This window comes from Dipodomys ordii, unplaced genomic scaffold (genome assembly GCF_000151885.1).
Source record: "Dipodomys ordii isolate 6190 unplaced genomic scaffold, Dord_2.0 Scaffold33, whole genome shotgun sequence".
Lineage (NCBI taxonomy): Eukaryota > Metazoa > Chordata > Mammalia > Rodentia > Heteromyidae > Dipodomys > Dipodomys ordii.
In genome coordinates this window covers 3,466,535-3,491,341 of record NW_012267249.1, presented here as the reverse complement: position 1 = coordinate 3,491,341, position 24,807 = coordinate 3,466,535, and the positions used below count along the sequence as shown (strand labels likewise).

The window sequence follows — 24,807 nt, the reverse complement described above, 5'->3', positions numbered from 1 at the left end:
TACAGCTCAGCCTCCAGGCCTTATTAAAGCAAGGCCTGCCCTATCTCCTACTTTTGCAGCTGAATAGTTCTATCAGATACACAGCTCAAACTGCAAGGACCTGGTCCTGAACCTCTCACACAGGCCACAGGCTACCCTGAAAAGTGAACCTCAAAATGACAGTGGAGGCACCCCTAATCATGACTTCCTCTCAATTTGTTTGATTGTACCCAGGTTTCATGCCCAGGGATGAAGAGGCATATTTGGCAAGAATATTGTAATAAAATCACAATGTTGACAAGCTTTAAAAATATCCTAATTTGGAGGAGAGGCAAGGGTTTTATGATTCAATATTAAGAACATATTGAAAAAGTCAATAGTACAAATGCAGAATAGCCTCTTAGAATCATAGATTAGAAAGATGACTTGGAGGCCATTGAGTTCATACCCGCTTTTAAGAAAATAACCCAGCTTGATAGAGAGAAAACTCACGAACTTGAAGGTCAGACATGCTCTTATTACTTAGCTGTGTGGCCTTGGGAAAATCACCTTGAGTTGCATGTCTAGCTTCAGGCTAGATAGGTATGCTTCTCCTTCTATATTTGTGTGTGTGTGTGTGTGTGTGTGTGTTTAAAGAGAATTGTACAGAAGTTAAGCACCTGAACTCAACTAGGCAAATAGCCTCGGTCAAGTTCTCAATCCATTAAGTAACTGACTGAGTGACCTTAGGTAAGCTACTTAACCTTTCTGTGACTGTTTCCTCCTGTGGAGATGAGGGTGAGTAGAGCCCTTTCCCACAGGGCAGTCACGTGTTTTGAATGAGGCAATGTATTCAGTGCACTTAAAAATCTTTCGGTGCCCAGTACAAGTGTTTACTAATATTTTCAGTATAAAAAAATCTGGATTTTGGTTTTCTAGGGAAAAAAAATGAAGATGTGACAATCCATGCCACACGGGGTTGGATGAGAGCAGCCCTGACCTTCCAAAGGGGGTGTGCGCCCAACCCTGCAGTTCCCTCAGACCCCACCTCCTCCCCCCTCCCCGGGCCTCCTCTCCTTTGTCTCCTTACTGAACCTCCTCTGGGTCTCCAGAGTAACTGGAGATGGGATGAGATAAGCACATCCACTCAACGCTGTCCCAGGAATGGACCCTCCTCACTGCAGCCCCTTCCATCACCCACACTGTCCAGCATGCCCAATGCGCAGCAGTCACCAGCCCTCCAGCTAGAGGACCTCTGTTGTTCATAGAGCCCCCTCGGGGGGCAAGCTTTGCTACCTTCCAGAGCAGCTTTGTTCCTGGGCCTGGGATGTATCCAGAGCCTGAAAACAGCACCTCACTCAGCACTTTGCCTTCAATGCCACTCGATGGCCACCACACCCCCTTCCCAAACCTGGGTGGAACAGAGCCATGTGCGTCACCCTGGGGCTATGTGCCAAGCTCCCAGCCACTTAGAGGAAGCCACTGCTCTTAGGCCCGCCTCCAAAGAGTCCAGAACCACAACGCTGGTGTCATGCATGCGCTGATTCCAGCAGGCACCAGCAGGCAGGAAGGGCCCCCAGACCAAGGCCCACCCATCACCTAACAGCACAGCGCTGGAGTCAGAGTTGGGTTTTCATGCCACTTCACACTCTTTGGCTGCCTGCTAACTTGCCCTCTTGTTCCTGGGCACATCTGGGTTCAATTAGATAGTAAGTCCCTCCTGACTAAGGTGCTGTTCGAGAGGCCTTTTTCTTTTCCTTGGAGTTAAGTCTCCATGCTGCCACACTGCCAGCAGGAAGAGCTGTATCTGCACAACCCACCCGCTGCCTCTTCATCTCCCTACCCTAGGCAGCAGCACACAAAGCTACTTCTGGGAGAGACTCAGGGACCCTGAAGCTGCAGCTGTGGAACCCCTCCTCTGAGGATGGAGCCCTGCTGCATGGCCCTAATCAGTCAGGATGTCTGATCTCAAGGCCTCTCACGTCTCTACACTAAGATTTCCCAATCCAGAGAAAGGATTGGAGCAACTGGACTGGCTGATGGCTCCACTTGTCAGGGCAACAGAAGATAGGCAAGGCAGTGGAGCACAGTGACTGAGCAGAGAAGGCCTTGGTTGAATTTCCAATGTGCAGCCTATTGATTGAGCACTTGCTGGCTCTCAGGCACCGTACTAGAGTGGGAATGCACCAGAGAATGCAGTAGATGGGAAGAATGGGCGATCGCACTTGACAGAGCCCTGAAGTAGTAGAGGGGCTGCACAGACCTGTGCTGGCTGTTTGTGGGCTGTTAGACCAGAGGACAGGGTTGGTTAGCATGGCTGGAGGGAGCACAGGAGTGGAAGGGACCATGAGAACAGGAAGGATGAGCTAGAGCAGTAGCCATAACCACATAGTGCCTGGACCTGCTGGCCAAGTGGAGGAGGTGGGCTTGCTCTGAGGACCGTGGGAGGACCACAAATGGGGCCTTCAGAGTGAGGGGTAGTGGCAAGGGCTGCATATCTCAGAACCCTACCGCCACAGGCTGTTTTGTCAAGAAAGAAGTCCATGGCATGGGAGAAGGGATAGTGGTCTGGCTTAGGGGCCGAGGTGGACATTTGGAACTAGTGTTGGATGAAGTGTGGCCAACCATGATGGACTTACATGTTGGGAAGGAAGAAAAGTGAGCTGCCCAGGACGATGCCCAGGATGCTGGTCTGGCCAACCACATGACTGTGACTGGGTCCCAGAGGACATGCTGTGGGTGTAGGAACTGACAGTCTCAGAGTCCCGTCTGTGCTCACTTAGCCATGTCACACAGTCTCACGGCATGTGGGGTCATGTGCTGAGGAGGCTGCTCACCTTGGGGGTGTCCCAGAAGCAAAGAGAGAAAGGACTGGGATCTCAATAGCCTCTTCAAGGTCTCATTCAGAACACAGAACCTCCTCCTGCTGGCTGCCTCCCACTAGAGGTACCTGAAGCCCCCAGGCTGATGCCAAGGGGATGGTCGGAAAAAATGTCCAGAAGTAGGGAGAGGAGGGGAGCCATCAATGCTCGGATGGAAAACCACCTGGGAAAGGAGTAAGGGGAGGGATGTCAGCATAAGAAAGGTTGGGCAAAGGAGGAGACACATAAGAAGAGAATGGGATCACCCAAGTCAAGCAGGGCAGAAGGTGGGTGAGAGGCAGACAGGACAAGGCAAACATCCTTTGTTTGGGGCACCCCATGGCCTCAGTGAGGATGGTTGGCCTGCAGGAGTATAGAGAGGCGAGGAGAGATGGACAGGTGTGTGGACAGCCCTCTCTGGACTTGTACTATGTAAGGAAGCAAGGAGCCCCTGAGCTGGAGTGGGAGGGTGTCTGGGAGGCTTTAGAGCTGTTTGGCTCCTGGTAGGAGAGTGCCCAGCCTATATCTGTGGGGTGGAAGGTGCCAAGCACCAATAGACTGTAGCTGCTGAAGGGCCTCTGAACAGGGCAGGGGCTCAGGCTTGGGCAGGAATGGGGCAAGCCCACACTGTTGGAAAGCCATCCTGGCCTGGGCCCCTCAGGAGCCATGAAACTGGACAAGCCATAGGCCCAGCCCTCACAGAGTAGGAAAATCCCAGGGCCTCGTGTTCAACCAGGGCTGCCTTTTCCATGTCTTGGGCCCCCACAGTGGCCATCCTCAGGCTCTCCATGACCCAACTCTGCTTGTATGCCCTTCTCTAAAGCCTCTTCTCCTAACACCCCCCTGCTCTAACCTTTTTCCTCTTTGGGACAGGTTTGAGGCTCCCTTCTGCTTTCTCTCAGATCTCTGCCTGCAGCACTGTTCATGCTCAGCTAGCTCTTCACTCTCTCGTGTGGTCAGCTTCCTCCTGACAAACCTGCAGAACAGTTCTATGTCTCACAAGTCCCCAGCAGTGCACTAGAGACCTCTTCATGCCCTTCTTACCTGCATCTCACACTCAGTAGCTAAAAGAAGGGTCTCCATCACCTTTCTTCCCCCTGGCCACATGAGTGAGCCAAGGTGAATCAACTTCAACTGTCCACATGGCCCCCAAGGCTTGTGAAGTCTGAAGGCTACACCAGAAGGCCTCCAAGTCTCCATCCTGGAACACGGACTGGGCCTCACAGCACCTGGGGATATCCACTCTGGGAGATTTTGTGTTGATCTGTAAGACACGCTGGAGCAAGTCTAAACTCAAGGTGGCATCAAGGCCCATGGTGAACCAACCTGACCCACCTGGCCCTGTCTGCTCACACCTGTCACATTCCAAGCCATTTAATACCTGTGCCATTTCCCCTGGGGTCCCTATAGGAGCCCCTCCCACTTCTGCCTGACCACTCCCACACTAGCCACTCCCAACACACGACGTCTGCCTTCTGTGGCAGTGACAAGAGCTCTGCATGGTTCTGTGTATGCCCCATCAAGGTGCCACTCTGAAGGATTAGAGCTGCCTCCCCATCCCCTGAAAGACTCTGTGTGGGTTAAAGTTTGTTGCCCTGGGGAGTGCAGGGTTTTGAAGGCAGGGAGATGGGCATAGAGCCTGGAGGCTGGCTGAGCAGAGCAAAGTCCATATCTGAGGTCAGCATGGTTGTGGCCTGTGTGGGGCACACTGGGACGGTGTCTAAGGATAAGATGGCACTTGGTAGTTAGAGAGAACAGGGCCGCAGATTGGAAAGGGTGCTTGCTTCAGTCTACTTTATCTGAAGACGGGTACCCAGGGCATAGAGGGAAGCAAGAATGGGGTCCAACAGGCTTTGCCTGAATGGGAAGCTCTGTCAGACATCTCTCCCACTGCCCTGCCCCCAGACTTGCAGTACTTGTGCTTGAACATAAGATGGCGCTTGTCCTGATCAAGCATAAAGTTGCCCAAAGACAGGTGTGTCCGAGCCCGAAGAGGTGAAGACAGGCCCCTTTAGACCCTGTCTGAGTTATGTGAGTGTGTGAAAGAGTGTGATATGGGGGGGCAGGTGTGTATGAGGAGTGTGATGGTAGTGGCTCGAGTGTGGGAATTAAAGTATGACTGTGAATGTGTATGAAGTGTGTGCTTTGTGGGGGTATGGAGATGACATCACTAGAATGTGTTTATGAATGTGGGAGGGGTGTGGGTATGAAAATATGTGTGATTATGGGGTGAGAATGTAACTGGGTGATGGTCAGGTGTGTGACGATTAGAGGTATGTGTGGTGTGAGGTGTGTGAGTAGATGACAGAGCATGGGGTGTTTGTGTGTGACAGAGTGTGAGTGGTGTATAGGTGTGAGTTGTGTGGTTGATTGAAGGCATGAGGGTTTGTGAACAACTGACAGTGAGCGCAAATGTGTGGCTGAGTGAAAGGGATTTGTGATTGTGGTTGTGCATGTAGGGTGTGTGATTATGTGGCATGAGAGGTGTGGACATGGCATGATGCACTGCGGCCTGCGCTCCCTCCCCAAGTGCCCCTCTTCTGCTCCCACCCTTGGGACCCCACTGGGCCTTGAACTGCCATCCTGCCAGAAGGCTGGAGTCCTTGCTACTGTTCTTTCCAGCCACCCTCCTGCACCTGCCCAGTTCTTGCCCTGGTCTTGGCTGGCTTTGGTGTCTGATGACCAATGCTTCCTCCTAGACTAGCCAGGCCTCCCTCTGGCCTATGTACCCTGGCTGCAAGTATGCCTGAGGCTAGTGGCACCCAGAGGGGCCTGTAGCACTTGTAGGAACAGTTCATTCTGATGCAGGGTTCTGGGGTGCTTATGAGGCCTTGAGAGCAGCTGGCACTGCCTAGTCCACCTAAGACTGCGGTTCCCCCACAGCCTCCAGCTTGGCAGAGATGAGTTGAGGAAGAGAGCAAGGCCCCTGGGGAACAATGGCTGTACCTCCTACCTCCCTTGCAGGACTGGTTGTCCTCCTGGGAAGGCTGCCTTTGCACTAGTTGCTGCTTAAAGGAGATGGACAGGCTCAGGGCAAAATGGTTCTGTTCCAAGTTCTGTTCCTTTCCAGCTGTGGGTTCATGTGTGAATGTCTCTCGACCTCTCTGAGCCTCGGGCTTGTACAAGGTGAGGTGGTAGTAGTTTCATTCAGGTGAAGTACCCCAGGTCAGCATGTGTACTTGGTGAATGGCAGCTGCCAGGGCCTCTGCTATTACTGTGAGGCATTTTCACTCTGTGTGACTTTGGTGGCCCACAGTGGCTGTTCTTTGTGGCCGTGCTATGGCCAGGGCGGGCTGTGGAATGGAAACCATCTGCGAAGCTGTGGCTTTACTTCTCCGGAGGAAGAATAAAGGGAATAAAGGAAGGTACAGCCCTACCTATGCAGGGGCCGGGCTGCAGGGGTTCCCGGTGAATCCCTGGGGAAACCTAGCTCCTTCCCAGCTCTGTCAGGGCTCTCTCTGGTTCTGCATCCTCCTCTCCCAGGCTGGAGACAGCTAGGAAGCGTGCACATCTTCCCCGAGCGAGAAGCTGCCTCTTCTCCCTTTTTTTTTTTGGTTTTGTTTTTCCTTTACATGACACCTGTTGCTCATAGGTACAAATCAAACGAAGAGTATGTTTATGTGCGAGGCCGTGGCCGAGGGAAATATGTTTGTGAGGAGTGTGGAATTCGCTGCAAGAAGCCCAGCATGCTGAAGAAACACATCCGCACCCACACTGACGTCCGGCCCTATGTGTGCAAGCACTGTCACTTTGCTTTTAAAACCAAAGGTAAGAGACAGTCAGCTGGGGCACCGCCCAGCCCGCCGCAGAGCGCTCTCCTCTGGGAGCCCCGGCTCACACCTCTTTACCTGGGACCTGGCGCACACCCATATGCTGCCTGTGGCACAGCCCGACCATTCAGGACTGGGCAGTAGCACGCACCCTGTGACTGCCCCAGCCCTCCCCACACCTACAGCGTCCTGCCTGATCCTCTCCCAGTAGCACCAGCCCACAGGTCTTCTATTTATCTCATCACCCCTTCCTTTTGCATGTCCCCAGAGCTGTTTATCCACTGACCTGATGACCTCCAACATCCACACGGTAACACTGAGCGATCCATTCCACTCAGAGTCACTTAACACGGTCGCATGCCCCATGCTACAGCTGTCCCTGCCTGCACCTTCCTCACCGTACCCCTTGCTTCTCTGCAGCTCCAGAATGCAGGGCCCAGCCATGTTCGCCAGATCCAGACTAGCAAGGTTCTGTTCCTGCCCCGGCCACACCCACATCAGGGTCAGGACAGGCTCCCCAGTCACCTTTGAGAGGAGGGAGGAGCTGTGGAGAACTTGTATCTCAGGGAACAGTGATGGATGACTGTGGCCTGGCATGCAGCCTCCCAGGTTCATGGTGGGACAAAAGAGTGAGGCCCTTGGTGCTCTAGATGGTATCTTTCCCATCAGGCTCTGCAGGGAGGTTCTAACTGAGCACAATCACTGTACTCGGGAGCTGGGCAGAACGGGGGGTGCTTCTGAAGGAGGCCAGGGTCTTGGCAGCTTTGGTGGGTTCAGCCTCTTTTGCACTTTGTGTATCCCTAGATCAGGGTTTAGACACATGAAGGGTCTGCCTTCTGTGAGCAACTTGGGTGACTCCATGGAAGCCACACTGTCGGGGGACAGAATTGTACAGCACACTATGCTTTCTCTTTTGTTTTTCTTCTGTCCTTCCTTTCTGTTGGTGAAGCTGTTCCCAGTGAAACAGGCTGAGTGATCACAAAAAGCAGCGGAGCCAATGCAGCTCCCCACCCAAGGTTGCCTCTGTTTCTCCAGTACTAGGCCAGGATGCAGTTTGTTACCCTCTGTGGCTCAGCGGCCTCCTCTCTGGCTGTGTCTCTGTTTCTGATCTCCTGACCCTGTTGGGTGACCCTTATCCTGTGTCCTCTTGCCATCAACTTCAAGCTGAGCTTAAATTTCCCCACCGAGGTTTTGGGACGAGAGTGTCCCTCACCCACCTTCTTTCTCTGCTCCTCTTCTTTCTCCATGTGTCAGAGGGAGGGCATGTCTGGAGTCCTCTCAGCCTGGTGAGGTTTTGGGGAAGAGAGAAGGGGATCCTTGGTGGATTGCTTAGATAACTAGTCTTCAGTTCTACATAGGTAAAGTTGCTTGTCTAACAGCCTCCTGAAAGTGAAGAAACCGAACACCGGAAGAGGCTGTGCCTGGGGAACCCCTGTCCCCAGGGTGCCAGCGCCCTTACCTTCCTCTTCAGAGGTGGCACAACACAGCCACGTGGTGACCTCTGAGTAGATCAGTGGGTGGCCAGGGGACCCCACTGAGGAGCCCCAAAGGAACCTCCTGGCTCTGGCCATGCATGGCACCACATCCACTACCCAGTCCCGGGGAGCAATCCGTCTGCCTTGTGTCACGGTTGTGTCACGGGAAAGCTGTTCCCCCCCCCCACTGAGATCCCAGCAAGTCCTTCTGCCAACTCAGTTCCTCTGCCAAGGCAGAGAGATGCCTGTGGAGCACCTACTGTCCCGGGATGCCTTCCTTAGAAGTCCTGCCCAGCTGCCTGAAGTCCCTGCTCAGGGTCACGGTCTCTCTGAGTCACCCACAGAGCTGAGAGGATCCAGAGTGTAGGATCTGAGCCCAGAGGGGCTTAGGAGAGGGGGTTCTCTGCATTTCCAGAAAGGTGGGGGGAGTAGGGGAGATTCTCCTGAAGAAAGAGGAGCTCTGCTCTCGGCTAGTGATTAGGAGCATGCCAACTTCATCCTCCACTGTGCCGCCTGAGCCTGCCAAAAGATCACAGGAGCCAGTGACATCTCACTCTGTGCCCAGCACTGAGGGGGCTGGTGGGTGGCAGCAGATGGAAGCAAAGAAGCCCCTCTGGTGACGAGGGGACAGGACCTGGAGCCCTTGGCTCTCCCTGGGGCTGTGTTTTATCGCAAGCTCTGGGACCTGTTGGCCACCAGCTCTGGTAACATGAGCCACCTCCTCTCCTCCCAGGGGCTGTCTGCCTATCCCCAGGTCATCTCTACCTATCACTCCTTTCACCCTTAAGTTCTGGCCTGGACCAGGCTGTGTGAGCTCTGAAGCTGAGCCTGGTTGGACCTGGAGCCCTTCCTGTCTGTCTCTGTCTGCCTGTCTGTGTCTTGTCTCCGTCAGATGTGGAGGTGGCAGTTCAGGCTCTGGGAGCTACCTGAGGAGGTTCTCAGTGGGTGATGGGTGGGGATGGGAGACATGGGGCAGCCAGCCCATGAAGGGTCCTTTTCCTCTTCTCAGATAGTTCCCAGGGTTCATGGAGAGGCAGTGCCGTGTATGGGCCCTTGTGCAATCTCCTTGGAGGACAGAGATGGCATCTGCGGGCAGACATATTCATCAGGCTGGGGTGGGGTGGGGTGGGGGAGGAGGGAGGGCAGGGAGGACACCAGAGGAGACAGGGCCCTTGATTGGTGCTCTTCGTAGCACCCTCTTTCTTTCAGAGATACTTTCATCCACTTGCCTCTCTTCCTCCACTTCAGGGCTGTCTGGCTTTCAGTGGGAGGCGTGGGTGATGGTGAGAAGCAGAGGGCTCTGCTTGGTAAGCTGGCAGGGGAATGGTGGCCAGGTTGGGCCTGTGGCAATTTGCTAGGCTTTTCCCTGTCTATGGAGGAGACAGGCTGAGGAGAGGAAGGCTTGGAGGAATCCAGGCAACATGCTGGGTGGTTTACCTGGTGTCTACTGCTGCTATGACATGCAACATCACCTCCAACTTTGCCTCCTTCCCACAGCCCCCTAAGGGGTCATTCAGGGGAGGGGCAGGCCTTCAGTAGGGGGGCCCCTCCTGCCTTCTTCTGAGAGCCTCTGAAGCCCAGGCTAAAAAGTAAAGCCGTCCAATCACAGGCATCATCTGGGCACCTCTCTTATCCATACCAGCACAGTATACAACGTGTGGTGGAGTCCTTTAAGCCCCTAAAGAGTGATTCTCACAGGGTCTGGGGGAGGATCCACTCTGTGCCAGCCACACCCTGCTACCACATATGTTAATATCTTCAGATCTTCTCAGTGTTCCTCTAAGGTGAGTATGATTTATCCTTCTGGAAACAAGCTCGGTAGGGTGAGAAACTTGTTCATGACTTCCCAGCTGGCAGTGTCAGAGCCCAGCCTACACTGAGGCCCTCAGGCCCCTGAATCATCCTGTTCCATCTTCCCATCACCTGAAGAAGTCAGACTCTGAGATCCTGAGACGCGGGTCTAAATGGTGATTCTGGGTTCCATGGTTCACCATGATGGCTAATAGGATACCTACCAGTATCCAGGACAGCCAGGGAACTTGTCCACTACAGTCATCAGCCCCTGGGCCCAGAATTAGGGTAGCAGAGGACATGTGCCTCTGTCAAGAGGGAGTGGAATAACAAGTTCTACAAGGTTCCTCAATTCTCTCTTCCATAATAGCATTTCCCCCCAGGGCTACCATACGTCCTCTGTATGTATTTAGTATGGTTGAATAGAGACACAAGTAAAATGTGGGTAGGAAATGAAGCAACTGCCAGAATGAGCAGTGTGCATGTCCCCTGTGGCCTAGGATAACTCAGACGTCTTCCATTCCCTGCTGTCTTTCCCCACCTCCTGACTGCTTGCTCAGGCTTTGCCTGCTCAGAGCAGTGAGGATGGAGGCTCACCAGACTGGAAAAGAGACAACTTCCCTGGCCAGGAAAAGAACAGCAGGTTTCTGTCTAGTTGCAGGAGAAGACCAAGCTGAGGACAGAGTCACAGACTAGGAGCTTGGAAGAGAAGAAAGGAGATGGCTCCTCTCTCATCCTCCCTGCCATAGAGAAGCCCAGCTTACGCTCCCCCTCTGTCTCAAATGTTTGTCAGAATGATGGAAGAAGCACCCTATGGTACAGCCATGGGCTCCACCTCTGCTCACCCACCCACCATCCCTCCCCGCCCGCCTCTCATAGAGCCATCTTCCCAGTCATTTCTCTTCCTGTTGATTCTCTTACCCTGTCTGTTCCTCTCCTGGTCTCCACTTATCCTCCCACTTATCCATCCTCCCCTGCAGCCTCTTGTTTTGTTGTCCTCTTGTCTTGCCTCACATGCATTTTATAGAAAGGCATCCATTCATCTCATCAACCAGCATTCTCCTACTCATGCAGCCCTCCCTGCGCTGTGTGTACTGACTTACGTTCCATCCTTCCCTCCACTTATTTTCTTACCTATTCAAATACCTCATTTGTCTATTCATCTGCCTTTCTACTGCCATAGATCTTCTTCCTATTCTTCTTCCACATCCTATTTCTTCTACTCACTTACCCATTCTTCCATCTACTAATCTGTCTATACATCCATTCCAATAGCCTTTTCTTCTTTCCATTCTTCCCTCCTCCATTCATCCATTCAAACCTCCCAATTAGTAAGACTCATGAGACAAAAAGCCCCTGACTCTGGGAACTTACGGCTTATTATGTCATTGACCGTATGGAAAGGCAATGGTCTTCAGAGCTCAATTTGGGAGTGGCTGCTGGGCCCAAAGGAGCATCCTGAACAGTCTGGGGAAGGTGGACTTGAGCCTCAGCCTTTGGCCCCCATGTGTGACCAACAGCATTTCCCTCTGTCTCCTTCATTCCTAAGAGTAAGTCTGCCCTGGTTCTTCTTCCAGACCCTAAGGTTCAGCTCGATGGGTTACTTAGACGTGGCCTCAGCTGGACACCAGTGGCTCATATCTGTAATCCAAGGTACTCAGAAAGCTGACATCTGAGGATCCTGGTTTGAAGTCAGCCTTGGCAGGAAAGGCTGTGAAACTCTTATCTCCAATTAACTACTCAAAAGGCAGAAGCAGAGCTGTGGCTCAAATAGCAGGGAGCCAGACCTAAACAAAAAAACGAAGGGACAGTGCCCAAGCCCTGCGTTCCCTCCCTCATAAGAAACAGCTAGAGCCAGAGGGTCACTTAGTCCCTACCTGCCATACTGGTCAGTGAGAGCCTCATGTCACCCCAGCACTTGACATGGCCAATAATCCTACTGGAATCATGTCACCAGTACCTGGACACAGACTTAAATCAGAAGCAGGAAATAGGTGTTTGGTTTTTTGTTTGGGGATTTTTTTTTATTTTCTTTTGCTTTTTAACCAGCATCTCATGTTCTTGTCATACCTTCCGTCCCCTCACGGTCCCATAGCCTCTCCATCCCAGCCCCTGCATTCCACCTTATCCACAGCTCTGGCTGCAAGGCTGTGCCTGATTACTGGGGTAGAGGAGCACCTGGCCTCTGCCCGGCCCCTGCAGGTGGCAGTGCCTTGACCGGTCTGAGAAGTCATGGGCCTCCAGCCCAGAGCTGCCTCCCTGAGCTCCCACCTTCCCTGGCTGGCCCCTGCCCTGTCACTGAGCTGAGTCTGGTCTTATTTCTTTCCAGGGAATCTGACTAAGCACATGAAGTCGAAAGCCCACAGCAAAAAGTGCCAAGAGACAGGGGTGCTGGAGGAGCTGGAAGCCGGAGAAGGTAAGAAACTCTAGGCCTCCTCTCTCTGCCTTCATGCCTTTCCCCTCCCTTCCTCCTCGCTTACCAGGCCACTGACCTCTGCCTTTCCCCTTCTCCTCCTCCTTTCCTCTGCCCTCCTCTCGATTGCTGCTCACCTTCCCCCCATTCTCCCCTCCAGCTTTCCCGATCACTGGCAGACAAAGATTATACTACCAGAATGCCCCCTGTGCTGTGCAGGATGGCTGTTGGGCACCACAGCCTACCATGCCGGAGCAGCACAGAGAATGCATAATGAGTGAACCCATGTGTAATTACAGACAACACGTAGTACCTACTATGTGTCAGACTCTGTGGGTCCCCTGCTCTCACATGGGCCTCACACATAGGACTCTGAAGGTGGGAGAGTTCCAAGAAAGCCAAATCCAGATCCCACAGGCCCATCCCTGCACTACAGGCAGATTAGAACCAATCTCAAAGCAGGCAAGCTATGGGGGAAAGCTAAAGTATCTGGCTGATCACTGCCCATCCCCAGCATCAAGTGTAGTGACAAACTTTTGACCATAATTCTCTGAAATCAGACTTAGGACTTAGAATGTGACAAAAAAAAAAATGTGGGGTGGGGGACTGGTATGGTGTAGTATGGTACATACATTATTCTATTTCTGTTTTTTTATGATTAGGAATGCATTTTCAGTCTAATAGAAGAGTTAAATGCTGAGTTCTGGGATTACAGGCATGAACCATGATGCCCATTAAGTCACTTTTTTAGAATATAATAAAATGACTCTTCCCCAAACCATAATGTCGGGGTTGCCATACTTATCAAAAACGAACGTCAGGCCATTTACAGACCCTGCCGCGTTTCAAGCAGAGGAAAGTGACACCTGAGCTGGGACCCTGAGGGATAAGGGCAAACTTCTCTGTCCACAAACATGAAGCAGGCAGTGCAGGTGCCATCCTCTGACGTCCGACTCTGGCCATGCACAGGGAACAGCCTGCAGGGGGCGCAGGAAGACAGTAGGCCAGGCCAAGCACATGTCTGTGTGGATGCAGACCACGTGGGCACGGTGCAGGTGAGAAATGATCAGATTCTAGATACATTCTGAGGCAGCACCATGGGCCCTGCTGTCACATCACAGAGGAGAAGGGATGAGTGGGAAATAAGCCAAAGATGATCTGAGATTTATGGCCTAAAAGACTAGAAGGATGATGTTGACACTTCCCCACTGAGGAAGACTCAAGTTGTGACATCAAGAGCTGGTGTATGAGATGGGGGAGGGGGGAGAGAAGAGGGCCCAGAGGGAACAGCCAAAAACATCGCCCTTCATGTACACCTCACCAATCCTACCCAGGCAGATGAGGTTGCACACCAGTGCCACCGTGTGGCAAGTCCCAGAAATGGCACCTATCCATGCTTCCTTCTGAGGTTCCCCATCCTGGTCCCAGGTCCCTGAATTTGTAGCAGCCAGTTCTCTTGTTGAGCATTGGCCTTGATCTCAGCAACTGCCTGGAAGCTCCTTGTGGGGCATCAGGAATGAGAAGTGGCCAACAAGCCAGGGAATCTCTTAGATCCCAGCAGGGATCTTGGAATGGGGGCAGGAAGGTGGAAGGATCTGATGAAGCATGCCCTGGACTGGAGACTCTTGGTGTGTCATTCATATACTGGATGTCCAGACCACTCCCTCTAGGTCTCAGCTTTCTCATCATTAAAGAGGAATTTTAGTGGCTGGTGAGTATCAGGTGGTGCTGGTTCCACTGTTCCTTACCAACCCTTATCTGCAAGAAGCTCAGTGCTACCCACAGCTACCTGCCTGTGGGCTGGGGGAGGGGAGGCTGGAGATGATGATAGCCATGGCTTACCCCTGCCCCCAATTTACAGAGAAGAAGTGGAGCACAAAGCAAAAGGGAGTTGTCACTAGGAGAAGGGACTCAAACCCAGACCATTTTCTGCTTCTAGAATGATAAGAATCATTTTTAAATTATCCATGTAATAACACAAGAGTTGTGAAGCTTAGCTCTGACTTAGGTGAGGGCTTGCTGGACGATCTTGGTTGTGTCCTCCATCTTTCTCTGTTCCAGGGTTTCACCTTACGTGAGTGAGGACAGGGTTCGGTGACTTCTTGGGGCTACAACAGACAGACTCCAGCCAAAGTCCCAGCCCAAGAGATTAATGCCTGTGGCCAGACTGCAAAACTTTTCCCCTTGTACTTCTGCCTCCAGCTGCTACGAGAACCTGCCCTGGGCCTTGTAGCCCTCCCCTTTGCCCACCAGCTCCTGCTCCACCCCATAGTTTTTTTTACCGTTTTAGACATCTTACTGCTGCATGTGATTATTCTAAGCAAGCACTGATGCTGGGCCCAGGGCAGCTGGATGTGACGGAGATGCTTGGGTACTCCAGATGCTTAGGTCTAGTGGTGCTCTTCTGTAGTGCCTACAGTGCTGCTTTGTGTCCTCTCCATGGGGATGACTGATGGTTCTACCCACCTGTCACCAGCCCACAGTCTGTGGGCATGACACATGGGATCCCAGCAATCTCACGATGTAGTAGCCGAACCCTTCAGAGCCTGCCAGGTGGGCCAGACATTAGCAGAGCACTCCCCAACATCCAAAATGCTACCAATCTCAGAGATGACCTAAGAAGACTGGCAAAGGTGACCCAGCTGGTGGAAGCCACCTTATGAAATGCCAGACCAGAAAGCTGGCATTTCAGAGCTGTTCCCTCCTTGCTGGGAGTAGCCCAGGCTTTTAAAAGGCAGTGACTCCTCAGGGTAAGAGTGCAAGGGTGGCACCCTGCCCTGTAGCCTGAGGCCAGCTTTGCCATGCCACCCACAGAGGCTAGACTCTGCCACCTGCCAAACGCTGTTGTACCAGCCAGTGGCAGCCTGGTCACCATGGCAGCCATGTGTTTAAACTGACCACAGTTCTGTCTGCAAGACTGGCCAGCGTGCTCTGTCCCAGAACAATAGATGTCAGCCTGAATAGACACATAGCAATTATCATTATTTGGGCCCTTAGTATGTGCCAGACCTGCCTTTTCTCCTCCTAGCATATGAATTATGACTCTCTTCATAGCTATATGAGTGTTGACTCCCATTCATTTGATAAAAGGGGAGCCTGAGACACAGAACGATATCCTAGCTGGCTCATGGACTGACATATTGGTAAAAACAAGAAAGCTGTCTTTCAAGGGCTTGAACTCAGAACCTCATGCTCATGAGGCTTTTTTGCTCAAAGCTGGCACTCTTCTACTTAATCCATACTCCACTTCTGGCTTTTGCTAATCAATTGAATATAGGAATCTCATAGATTTATCTGCCCAGGCTGACTTTGAACTGCTCAGCCTCCTGAGTAGCTAAGATGACAAGGCACGAGACACCAGCCCTGGGCTTAAGAAGGGTGCCTTACTTACTATGGTTCGGTCCCAGCTGTAGGAGTAGTTTACCCGGACAAGTTAGTTTATTTGTCTTACCTGTTTTGCTCATTTATTATATGAAGATAAAAACATAACCAACTTCCCAGGATTCCTTGGGTACAGTGTGAACTAATAGCCCTAAAGCCCTCAGAATTGAACATACACATTCCCAACAGAAGGTAATCGTTGCTCACCATTATGCACAACATGTTCTGTCTCTTGTGTCACTTGGTCATCTGCCATCTCTGTGGCATTTTGCCTCATTGGCAGACAAGGGAACTGGCAGTGTGGGGTCAGAGCGGCCCCGCAGGGGCGGACTGTGACCTTGGATGTCCTGCATTCTCCCCTCAGGAACCAGTGATGACATGTTCCAGGACTCAGAAGGGCGAGAGGGCTCCGAGGCTGTGGAGGAGCACCAGTTTTCAGACCTGGAGGACTCAGACTTGGACTCAGATGCAGATCTGGATGAAGACGAGGAGGAGGATGAGGAGGAAAGCGAGGAGGAGTCATCCAGGCCATCCTCAGAGGCTCCCCCACTGGGCCTGCCAGCCACACTGCAGGAAGATTCCTCACCTGCTCAGGGCCCTCCGGCCTCCGATGCCACCTCTGATAACAAGGCCACCAGAGACAGCTCCGTCTCAGAAGCTGAAAACTTGACAGCCAGCAGTTGCTCCACATCCAGCCAGAGCATCCCAGGCCTTTCTCGGCTGGGACTAGCCCCGCTGGGTCCTGGGGAAAAAGATACAGGCTCAGCTTTGAGCTCCAAGACTGTGTCCCCTCCAAGGTCGTGGTCCCCAAGCAAAGAAGTAGGCAGCCAGCCACCGCTCACTCGCAAACACTCACTCACCAAAATCGACTCGTCTCCCCAGAGATGTTCACCAGAACTGCAGACTTCAGTTACAAGCACGCCTGGACCCCCAGTGGGCCCAGGAAGGGACAAGGGCCCTCCTCCTTGTGGGTCCCCAAGACTGGATTTGTCTTCTCCCACTCTACGCCCCCCCTTCCTTCGAGCACATCTGCCCCCCAGACTCGAGGGTGCCATAGACCCAGGCACCCCCAGATACTCACCCACCAGGAGATGGTCTCCAGATCAGGCTGAGTCACCACCATGGTCAGCGCTGCCAGAGAAGTGGGCTCTGTCTGTGCCGAGCAGCCCCTCAGCCAGCAGGCGTGGCCCAGGCTTGGGGCCAGCTCCGCGGGCTCTCTTTCAGCCTGCACTCCTACCTCACAAGCTTCTCGGCAGAAACCCGGAGACCTGCGTCTCCACGTGGGTGAGTTGCTGTCGTGTCCCTCCCAGGGTGGAGTGGGTGTAGAGAGGGTTGCAGGTTCTCACAAGAGCTTCACATCTGAAATGGGGGGGGGGGTTCTGCCAGCTCAGTGGTCACTGATCAACTAACAAACATTTCTTGGGACTCTACTGTGCAAGGCTCCACACCCTGTGCCTTAAGCCAACTTTTTTTTTTCTTTCAATGTCAGTACCAAGGCTTAGACTCAGAGCCTCACATTTGCTCAGCTTGCTTGCTCATCTGGTACTCTACTACTTGAGCCACACCTCTAGTCTGGCATTTTGCTGATTAATTAGAGATGAAGTTCGACAGACTTTTCTGCCTGTGCTGGATTTGAACCACAATCCTCCAGTCTCAGCTTCCTGGGTAGCTAGGATTACAAGCTGGAGCAGCTGGCACCTGGCTCTGATTTCATTTTGTTGCACCCCCTGAAGCAACAGGCATGGTCTCTTTAGTTCATGAGCTTGGGGCTCTACCCCCTAACAAATAGGACAGCCTTGGCTGTGGGCAGAACTATTGAACTAGTTCCCATCTTTTCCATCCCCACCCTGCTTGTTGGCAGGAGATCGACCACTGAGCCATGCCTTCATCCCTTCTGTACGCTGGTTAATTTTGATAAGGTCTCACTTCCTTCCTGGGTACCTCCTTGTTCTATAATCTACCTATTTTTGTCTTACTATAGCTGAGCACACACAAACACACACATAGACACACACATACACACACACACAGCATCTTTCCATTGAGATGGAGTCTCATAAATTTTTCTGCCCAGGCTGACCTGGAATTTCCATCCTCCTGGTGGGCTTTAGCCTTCCAAGTAGCTAGGATTACAAGGATGAGCCACTGGCACACAGCTTCAAGGAATGTTTCCTGATGGTTGATATGGGATCCCATGCACATTCTTGGTGGAAGAAGGTCAGGATCCTTGGATGGGAGGGAACTGACACATGTACAAGGGGAAAGTTGGGTCCAGACCATTTTAGTAATAGGAGAGGCAGCAGATTAAAGATAAAGGGCCAGGCCAGGGCCAGAACCCCTCCTGCAGATGTTCTGGCGGGGGGCTTGAAGACTATGGGACTGGAGTGTGCTCATGGTCATCAGATGGCGCAAGATGGGCATCAGGCAGTACCATGCACAGAGAGGTGAGATGTCTGGGCCATCTCCAGCAGCTTCGTTCAGGGGTCTCTGGCTAGTCCAGCCTCGATGCCTCACTTCTCCACCTGGCTGGTGTGTAACACTCTCCTTTTTAATTTTGTTTTTTGACCCTAGCAGAAGGCTGAGTCTCCAAGTGCATCCTGCTCACCTGGTCCTGCTCATCCTTTCTCCTCCCAACCCTTCTTGGTGCCCCATGACTTCCACAGCCACAGCCCAGCTCAGACAGAGAACATCTTCAGCCACCTGCCTCTGCACTCCCAGCACCTGTCCCGAGCCCCGTGCCCCTTGATTCCCATTGGTGGGATCCAGATGGTGCAGGCCCGCCCAGGGATCCACCCTGCCCTGCTGCCAGGGCCCTCCACAGCCTGGGTCAGTGGCTTCTCAGGAGGTGGCAGTGACCTGACAGGGGCCCGGGAGGCCCAGGAGCGAGGACGCTGGAGCCCCACCGGAAGCTCATCAGCCTCCGTGTCCCCTGTGGCTAAGGTTTCCAAGTTCACCCTCTCCTCGGAGCTGGAGAGCAGAGATGACCCCAAGGAGAAGGAGAAGATGGGAAGAGGCCCTGGAAGACCTCCTGACTGGGAGCCCCGTAGGGCTGAGTCACCCTCAGATCCCATGCCCATACACAGCCCCTGCACCCCACAGCTACCCCAGGGCCACCAAGTGGCCCAGTCTTGGAGTCCTCACTTGGAGTCACTGCCCATATTGGCCAACCCCGCAGACTCTGCCTCTCCACCACTGGACCGCAGCAGCTCCATGGGCTGCCTGGCAGATGCCTCTGCTCGCTTCACAGCCCGGAGGAGAAACCTCTCTGGGGAACCCAGGACCAGGCAAGATTCCCCTGAGCCCCCAGGTAGTGGGGGGCCCAGGGTACCTCCACCCCCGCCAGAGGACAGAGGCCCCCTGAGCACTTAGCCTCTCTCCAACCGCTTCCAGTGCTTGGCAACAGACGTTTTCCATCCAACTTCCTCGAGTCACCTTGCTCCCATGGGCTCCCTTCCCATCTGTCCATCCGTCTATGTGGCTTCTGCTCAGCCCTCCATCTGTTATATCTTCCATGTATGCAGTTACCTGTGCCTTTTTCTAGACCTTTTGTTGCTTGAAAAGAAAAATCACACACATACATCTAAGAGAGAGAGAGAGACCCATGAGGATTTTGAGGTTGTGAAGCATCTGTCCCCTGGGGAAAGGCTGTGGTGGCTTCCTTGTAGTCCCCAATGCAGCCAGCAGCCCTCAGGCATTCTCCATGTAAAGGCTGGCAAAAGGCAGCTGTTTGCTTAGGGAGAAGAAAAATAAAGGAAACTTTCAAAATATATACAATTAAATTCAAAAGCAAGCATTCCTATACACAGATGTCTAGTTCCTATGTATGGCCATTAGACCTGCCCTCTAGCTAGTGGCTACTTCTCCCTGGTTAGCAGAAGGGCCAATGAACTCAGTCAGAGGGACACAGATGCCCATCCCCAAATTACCTTCTCTGTTTCTTTTATTCTTTGTAAGAAAAAGAACCAACATTTCTTTTGCTAGGATTTCCAAGTACAAAAATAATAGGAGCACATGGAAGGTAGTTGCTGGTTGGTTTGCCCAAGCTTCTCAGATACCTAGGTAGTCTGAGTTGTGAATCCATCCCCACATAGGATAAGTGAGCAAGCCACCCTAACCCTGGCCCCTCCTGTCCACTCTCCACCTGCCTCTGGGCTGGCAAAGGGACCTGACCTCTATAGCCTGGTCCCCATACACCTGACTCTCACCTCTCTCTTCTGGCCCTGTCCACAGGCCACTCCGTACGCTCAAGCTATCTACAAGGCTGAGTGGCTGAGCCTGAGGTTTGAGTGTTGCTTCACTATGGCCCTGGAGTACAAGAGACATACTACTTCTTTCCTGGTTGGATTACATTGCGCGCGCGTGTGTGTGTGTGTGTGTGTGTGTGTGTGTGTGTGTGTGCGTGCACAGATAGATATGTATCACAAATCTAAACATAGAATATTATATTTGGTTGTTTCTCCAACCTTTTCAGATATTCTTAACCTAAAGGATTTGTAGCCTGTCCTAAGTCATTTGAATTTTTCTCTGCATTCTGGATCAAAACCTTGCTTTATAAGGAAAGTAATATGACCAGAAACATAAATTTCAAGTTGATTTCACCTCTGGCATATTAGCCTATATAATTAAATGTAAAAGCAGGCACTGCTGTGTACTAATGTCTGTGGTTCCTTTTTCCACCTAGGAGAGATGGGTTCCCCACTACCACTACCACCACCCCTACAACCGCCTTTCAGAAATGATTCTCTTTGATTTCTATAAGGGGGGAAAGTGCAGGACTCATGGTCATGTGTCACCCAGGCTGGATCCAAAGCAGGGACCTCTCTGGCTACTCCTGGACCTCAGCTAGACCGTATGTAAGGAAGGCTCAGCCAAAGGCTTCTGAGCTGGTGAAGCTCCTCAGCCAAGCTGTCACGTAGGGAAGATTCAAATACCTTGAGCACCTTGTGCTAGTTTAGAGCCTTTCCCTACTTAGGCCCCGTGGAGTGGGTACCCCAACCTGGTCCACCGGCCAGCAAACTACCTAGTTCATTCCTTATCTTGCTCCCAGCTAAGGTAGGGGCATGTTCAGTTAGGCAAGGCCTCTCAGAGTTCACTGTGTTCCTAGGTGCTGGGGGCGGGGTGGGGAGAGGGATGTGGATAGGCTAGCCAGGCACTCCTAATGCTTGACTCAATCTTAGGTCTCCTGCCCACCTGGGAGAAGCTAGGGAGCCCAGCCTAGACCAGACTGGCTCATTTTGGGCCTGGCAGGAAGTGATAGGAGCCTCAGTCCCGGTCATAGCCAGGCCAGAGGCTAGGATGCTCCCTTGTGACTTTCATTCCTAATCCACAGACTCCACACATTGGAGATTTCAAAGCTGAGGCTGTGGAGCTGGATAAAGAGCATCACTTCCACCCAGGCGGAGTCTTCCAGGGCAAGATCTTCCTGCCTCAGATTGCTGTGCTAGCCCTGAACCTTCAGGATGTCCCATAAGACTCCAACCCTTCCTAGCTCTCTTGGATGTCACCCCTCTGGACTTTGCCCTCTGCCCACCAAGATCCCCTTCCTTGCTATCCTTGTAACATGGCATAGCTATTGGTGAGACCTGTTTCTCCATGACAGGGACAGGAGTACCAAAGAGTGCTGCTCTAACCAGTACCCAGAGGGAGCAAATCAATGGCACACCAGGCTAGCTCTGATCCCCTCTGCTAAAGTTCTCTGCCCAATCTGATGACACAAGGCCCCAGGCCACAGCATACCTTCCCAGTTTGGAACAGCTCACTTCACACATGCCCTCTGGGTCTCCAGTCTGTTCCCAATCACCCTGATCCTCCGGTCCCTACCCCTGTGGAAGTATAGGAATCCATGCTGACGTGTGGATGTAGACCCCAGCTCAGTGGATAAATAGCCATTCCTTGGCACAGAGGAGCTTGGGTCCTTAGATTTGGCAGTTGGCAATTTGCAGAGGCCTCAAGCCAAATCCTGCCTTCTGTTGACGGTCCCAAGCCCCTTCTCCCCAGCTCTGCCTTTGAGGTTCCTGTTGTATTGGACAGCTTCACAGTCACTCCAGTTGTCAGCCCCTTCCTCCTTCTTGTCCCCCATCATAGCTTGCACGCTGCTCCCAGACACAAGACCTGCCGCGGTCCTGACAGAGCAAACTGCCAGAAGTCCGTCTCCCAGGCTCAGAGGTTTCTGCCTTCCTCCGTTGGAAAATTTCAGGAAATAAAAATGTGTTTCTAGGTCCCTCACACACACACTCCCCCCCCCCAAGATCTCTCCTTATTGGCCAGCCAGACCTCACTTTACCCAGCAAGGGCCGGACAGGCAGAAACTGCAGCCCCCCCCCCCCCCCCCCCAGGCACTGCTCCATTCCTACCCGGCTCCTTGGAACAAGCAATTTAGCAATTTATCTGAGTTGATGTTCTTTCTAATGCTTGCTCCAGACAAATCTTTGTGGGATGATACTGGGGTTTGAATTCAGGGCTTGGGCACACTGTCCCTTAGCTTTATCACTCAAGGCTGGCACTCTACCACTTGAGCCACAGCTCCACTTCTGGCTTCTTGGTGGTTGATAGGAGATAAGAGTCTCATAGACTTTTCTGCCCTGGCTGGCTTTGAACCACGATACTCAGATCCCAGCCTCCTGAGTAACTGGGATTACAGGCGTGAACCACAAGCACCCAGCCAGACAAATCTTTTTTTTTTTTTAAGTGAAAGTTTTGGCTGAGCTGCCCTCCCTCCTTGGAGACAGATCTGTGTTGCCCAAGGGAGAAAGTTGCCAAAGGCACTGTTTCCATTAACAACCTGCTCCAGCACTTAGGATCACTTTATAAATCTAGGGCTCAAGGAAAAAGAAAAGGAAGTAAAAAGAAATTTGTAAGATACATGCTCTCTGTAAGATAAATATTTGCCTTTTTTTCTTTTCTAAAAGTTGTATGTATTCTGTATGTGAAATTGTCTGTAGAAAGTTTTTATGTTCCTAAATGGCAATACATTCCAAACTCCGTACTGTAGATACGTGTGTACAGCCACCGCACTGGGATGGGTAGTTTTGCCTGTAATTTTATTTAAACTCCAGTTCCTACCCTTGCATCTTGCCATGTTGGTATGGTGTATATCAGTGCAAAAGATAAAAGAAAAAAAAAAAACAACAACAAAATCCATGCTGGTCTAAAGCACAGAGTCTCATGTACAAAAGGTTTAAAAAAAAAATGCTCAGTATTGATGTGTGTGACCTTTGTTGTAAATTACATCCGTACTGTGAATGAGAGCTTTTTACAAGTATAATAATTGCCTTTATTACAGCTCTGGCTGAGTGTTCAGCCTGAGGATATTTTTTAAAAAAAAGAGCACGTTGGAATAAATTTGAAAGTCCCAACAGAGTCTTGTCTGCCTGGCTTGTGGTTTTTCTTGAGGATTGTAGAAGGTCAGATTGGGTAGAGGAGGGAGTTTGGTACTCCAAGTGTTCATTTTCAGTGTGATCAGGCCCAGAGAGGGGAAGTTACAAGGCCATAGTCACACGGACAGGGATTCTCAGCAATAATTCCTGAAGCTTGGCACGCTATTGCCCTGTAAGCACAGCCTGCATTCAGTTGCTAGGTCTGCTGTTAGAAACGGTCACAAAGTCATACACACAGATTCTGAAGATTATGATAGGACAAACTTGGGAGTCACCACGGAACACAACTGTAGGATGAAAGGGGTTCCTGTGTGCCCTTCGGCAGATCACCTAATCACTCTTTTTCCTCACCTGGAAGGGAATGATGAGGTTTAAATGAGATGTGCATAAGGGAAGCTAACAGAGCCTTCAGCAAATTGTTTCAGCCACTGCCACCTTTGCACAGGATGCTGTTTGCAGGGGTAGAGAATACAGGTCCCCAGCTTCGGCCTCCACTACTAAGCACCATGGTTCACTACAGCAGTGAGCAAGAGACACCATCCACCTTTGAGAGCTCCAATCCCGGCAGGTCATGGGCTGTCACCCTATTGCAGGAGTGTAAATGGTTTGGCAGGAGAAAACCAACAATCTAGTCCACATGGAGTCAGAGTCTCAGGGACCTTCCAGGTCCTCATGCTGGCCCAGGACGGGAGGATATCACAAGGGGATCCCAGAAGTTCAGTGCTAAGGATCTAAAGGTAAGCTAGCCCAGTACCATTCTGGGCTCCCCTAGCAGGGCCATCTCTGAGTTCTGGATAAATGGTGGGTGGAGGGTGGTAGCTGAGGATTAGAGGCCTAGGGCACTGGAAGGGCTGCTGGGCAATTGCTGGAGGGCTGTGGAGTCTTGGGGAGAGAGGACTGGAGAGCAGAGGCTGAGTATTAAGGTTGGTATGGCCAAAGAGGCAAGGTCAATCTCCCTAAATTGGGGGGATGTAGGGGAGGCAAAGTCAGCATATCTGATGACAAGGATGCTCCCAGAGATGCAGGTAACGATGGAGAGACTAGAGAAGACATGATGGGGAACAATAGCATGCCTTCCACCCCCAGGAGATGAGGCAGGCATCCTGCTTAGCACTTGGGCTGCAGCCTCCATCTGCTCTTCAGTTTCTCTAGCAGTGGTCAACATCCAGACCACAAGAACAGAGAGGCAGACAGTCAAGTCAGATTCACCCAGAGGGAGGTTCTGAGCCCATGGCACAGAAGGACAGTGGGTATAGCAGGGATAATATTGTAAATGAAGAGAATGAAGCGGAGGGTTGCTGCATCTGTGGGCTGAGAAGGAAGCAAGCGGGGTGGTTGAGGTGGAGGAAGGTCTTGATTACAGGACAGGGATGCAGACTGTGAGCTCTCTCAAGAGTAAGACAAGCCAGGTGCCTGTGGCTCACACCTGTAATCCTACCTACTCAGGAGGCTGAGATCTGAGAATCAAAGTTAGAAGCCAGCACAGGCAGGAAAGTTTATGAGACTCTTAACTCCCAAAAGCTTTAAGTGGAGCCATATCTCAAGTGGTTGAGCACCAGCCTTAAGCAAAAAAAGTCTAAGAGACAGTGCCAGGCCCTGAATTCAAACCTTGAGAGCAGCATACACACACAAACATGCACACACGCACATACATACACATACACGATTCAGTCAGTTGTGAAGGAAGACTGAACAGCAAGAGATAGAGATACAGAGGTCAGGAAGAAAGCATCAAATCTCTGAGAAGGTCATCCAGATGGCAGGTAATGTCATCTCCAATGA

At 51.9% G+C, this 24,807-nt stretch overlaps 1 protein-coding gene across 2 annotated transcripts in view; it reads left to right on the top strand.

The window, feature by feature from the left end:
* Hivep3 (human immunodeficiency virus type I enhancer binding protein 3) overlaps positions 1-19,285 on the top strand; it is a 39,994-nt gene extending 20,709 nt beyond the window's left edge. The window contains exons 3-6 of one of the 2 annotated variants that reach the window (XM_013016749.1): positions 6,412-6,587; positions 12,185-12,271; positions 16,014-16,933; positions 18,224-19,285. In XM_013016749.1, coding sequence (XP_012872203.1) covers positions 6,412-6,587; positions 12,185-12,271; positions 16,014-16,933; positions 18,224-19,018 — 1,978 coding nt within the window. In that variant the 3' untranslated portion in view covers positions 19,019-19,285. Of the gene's footprint in view, positions 1-6,411; positions 6,588-12,184; positions 12,272-16,013; positions 16,934-18,220 lie in introns of both variants that reach the window. The other variant, XM_013016747.1, reaches the window with a different exon arrangement.
* The last annotated feature ends 5,522 nt before the right edge of the window (positions 19,286-24,807 follow it).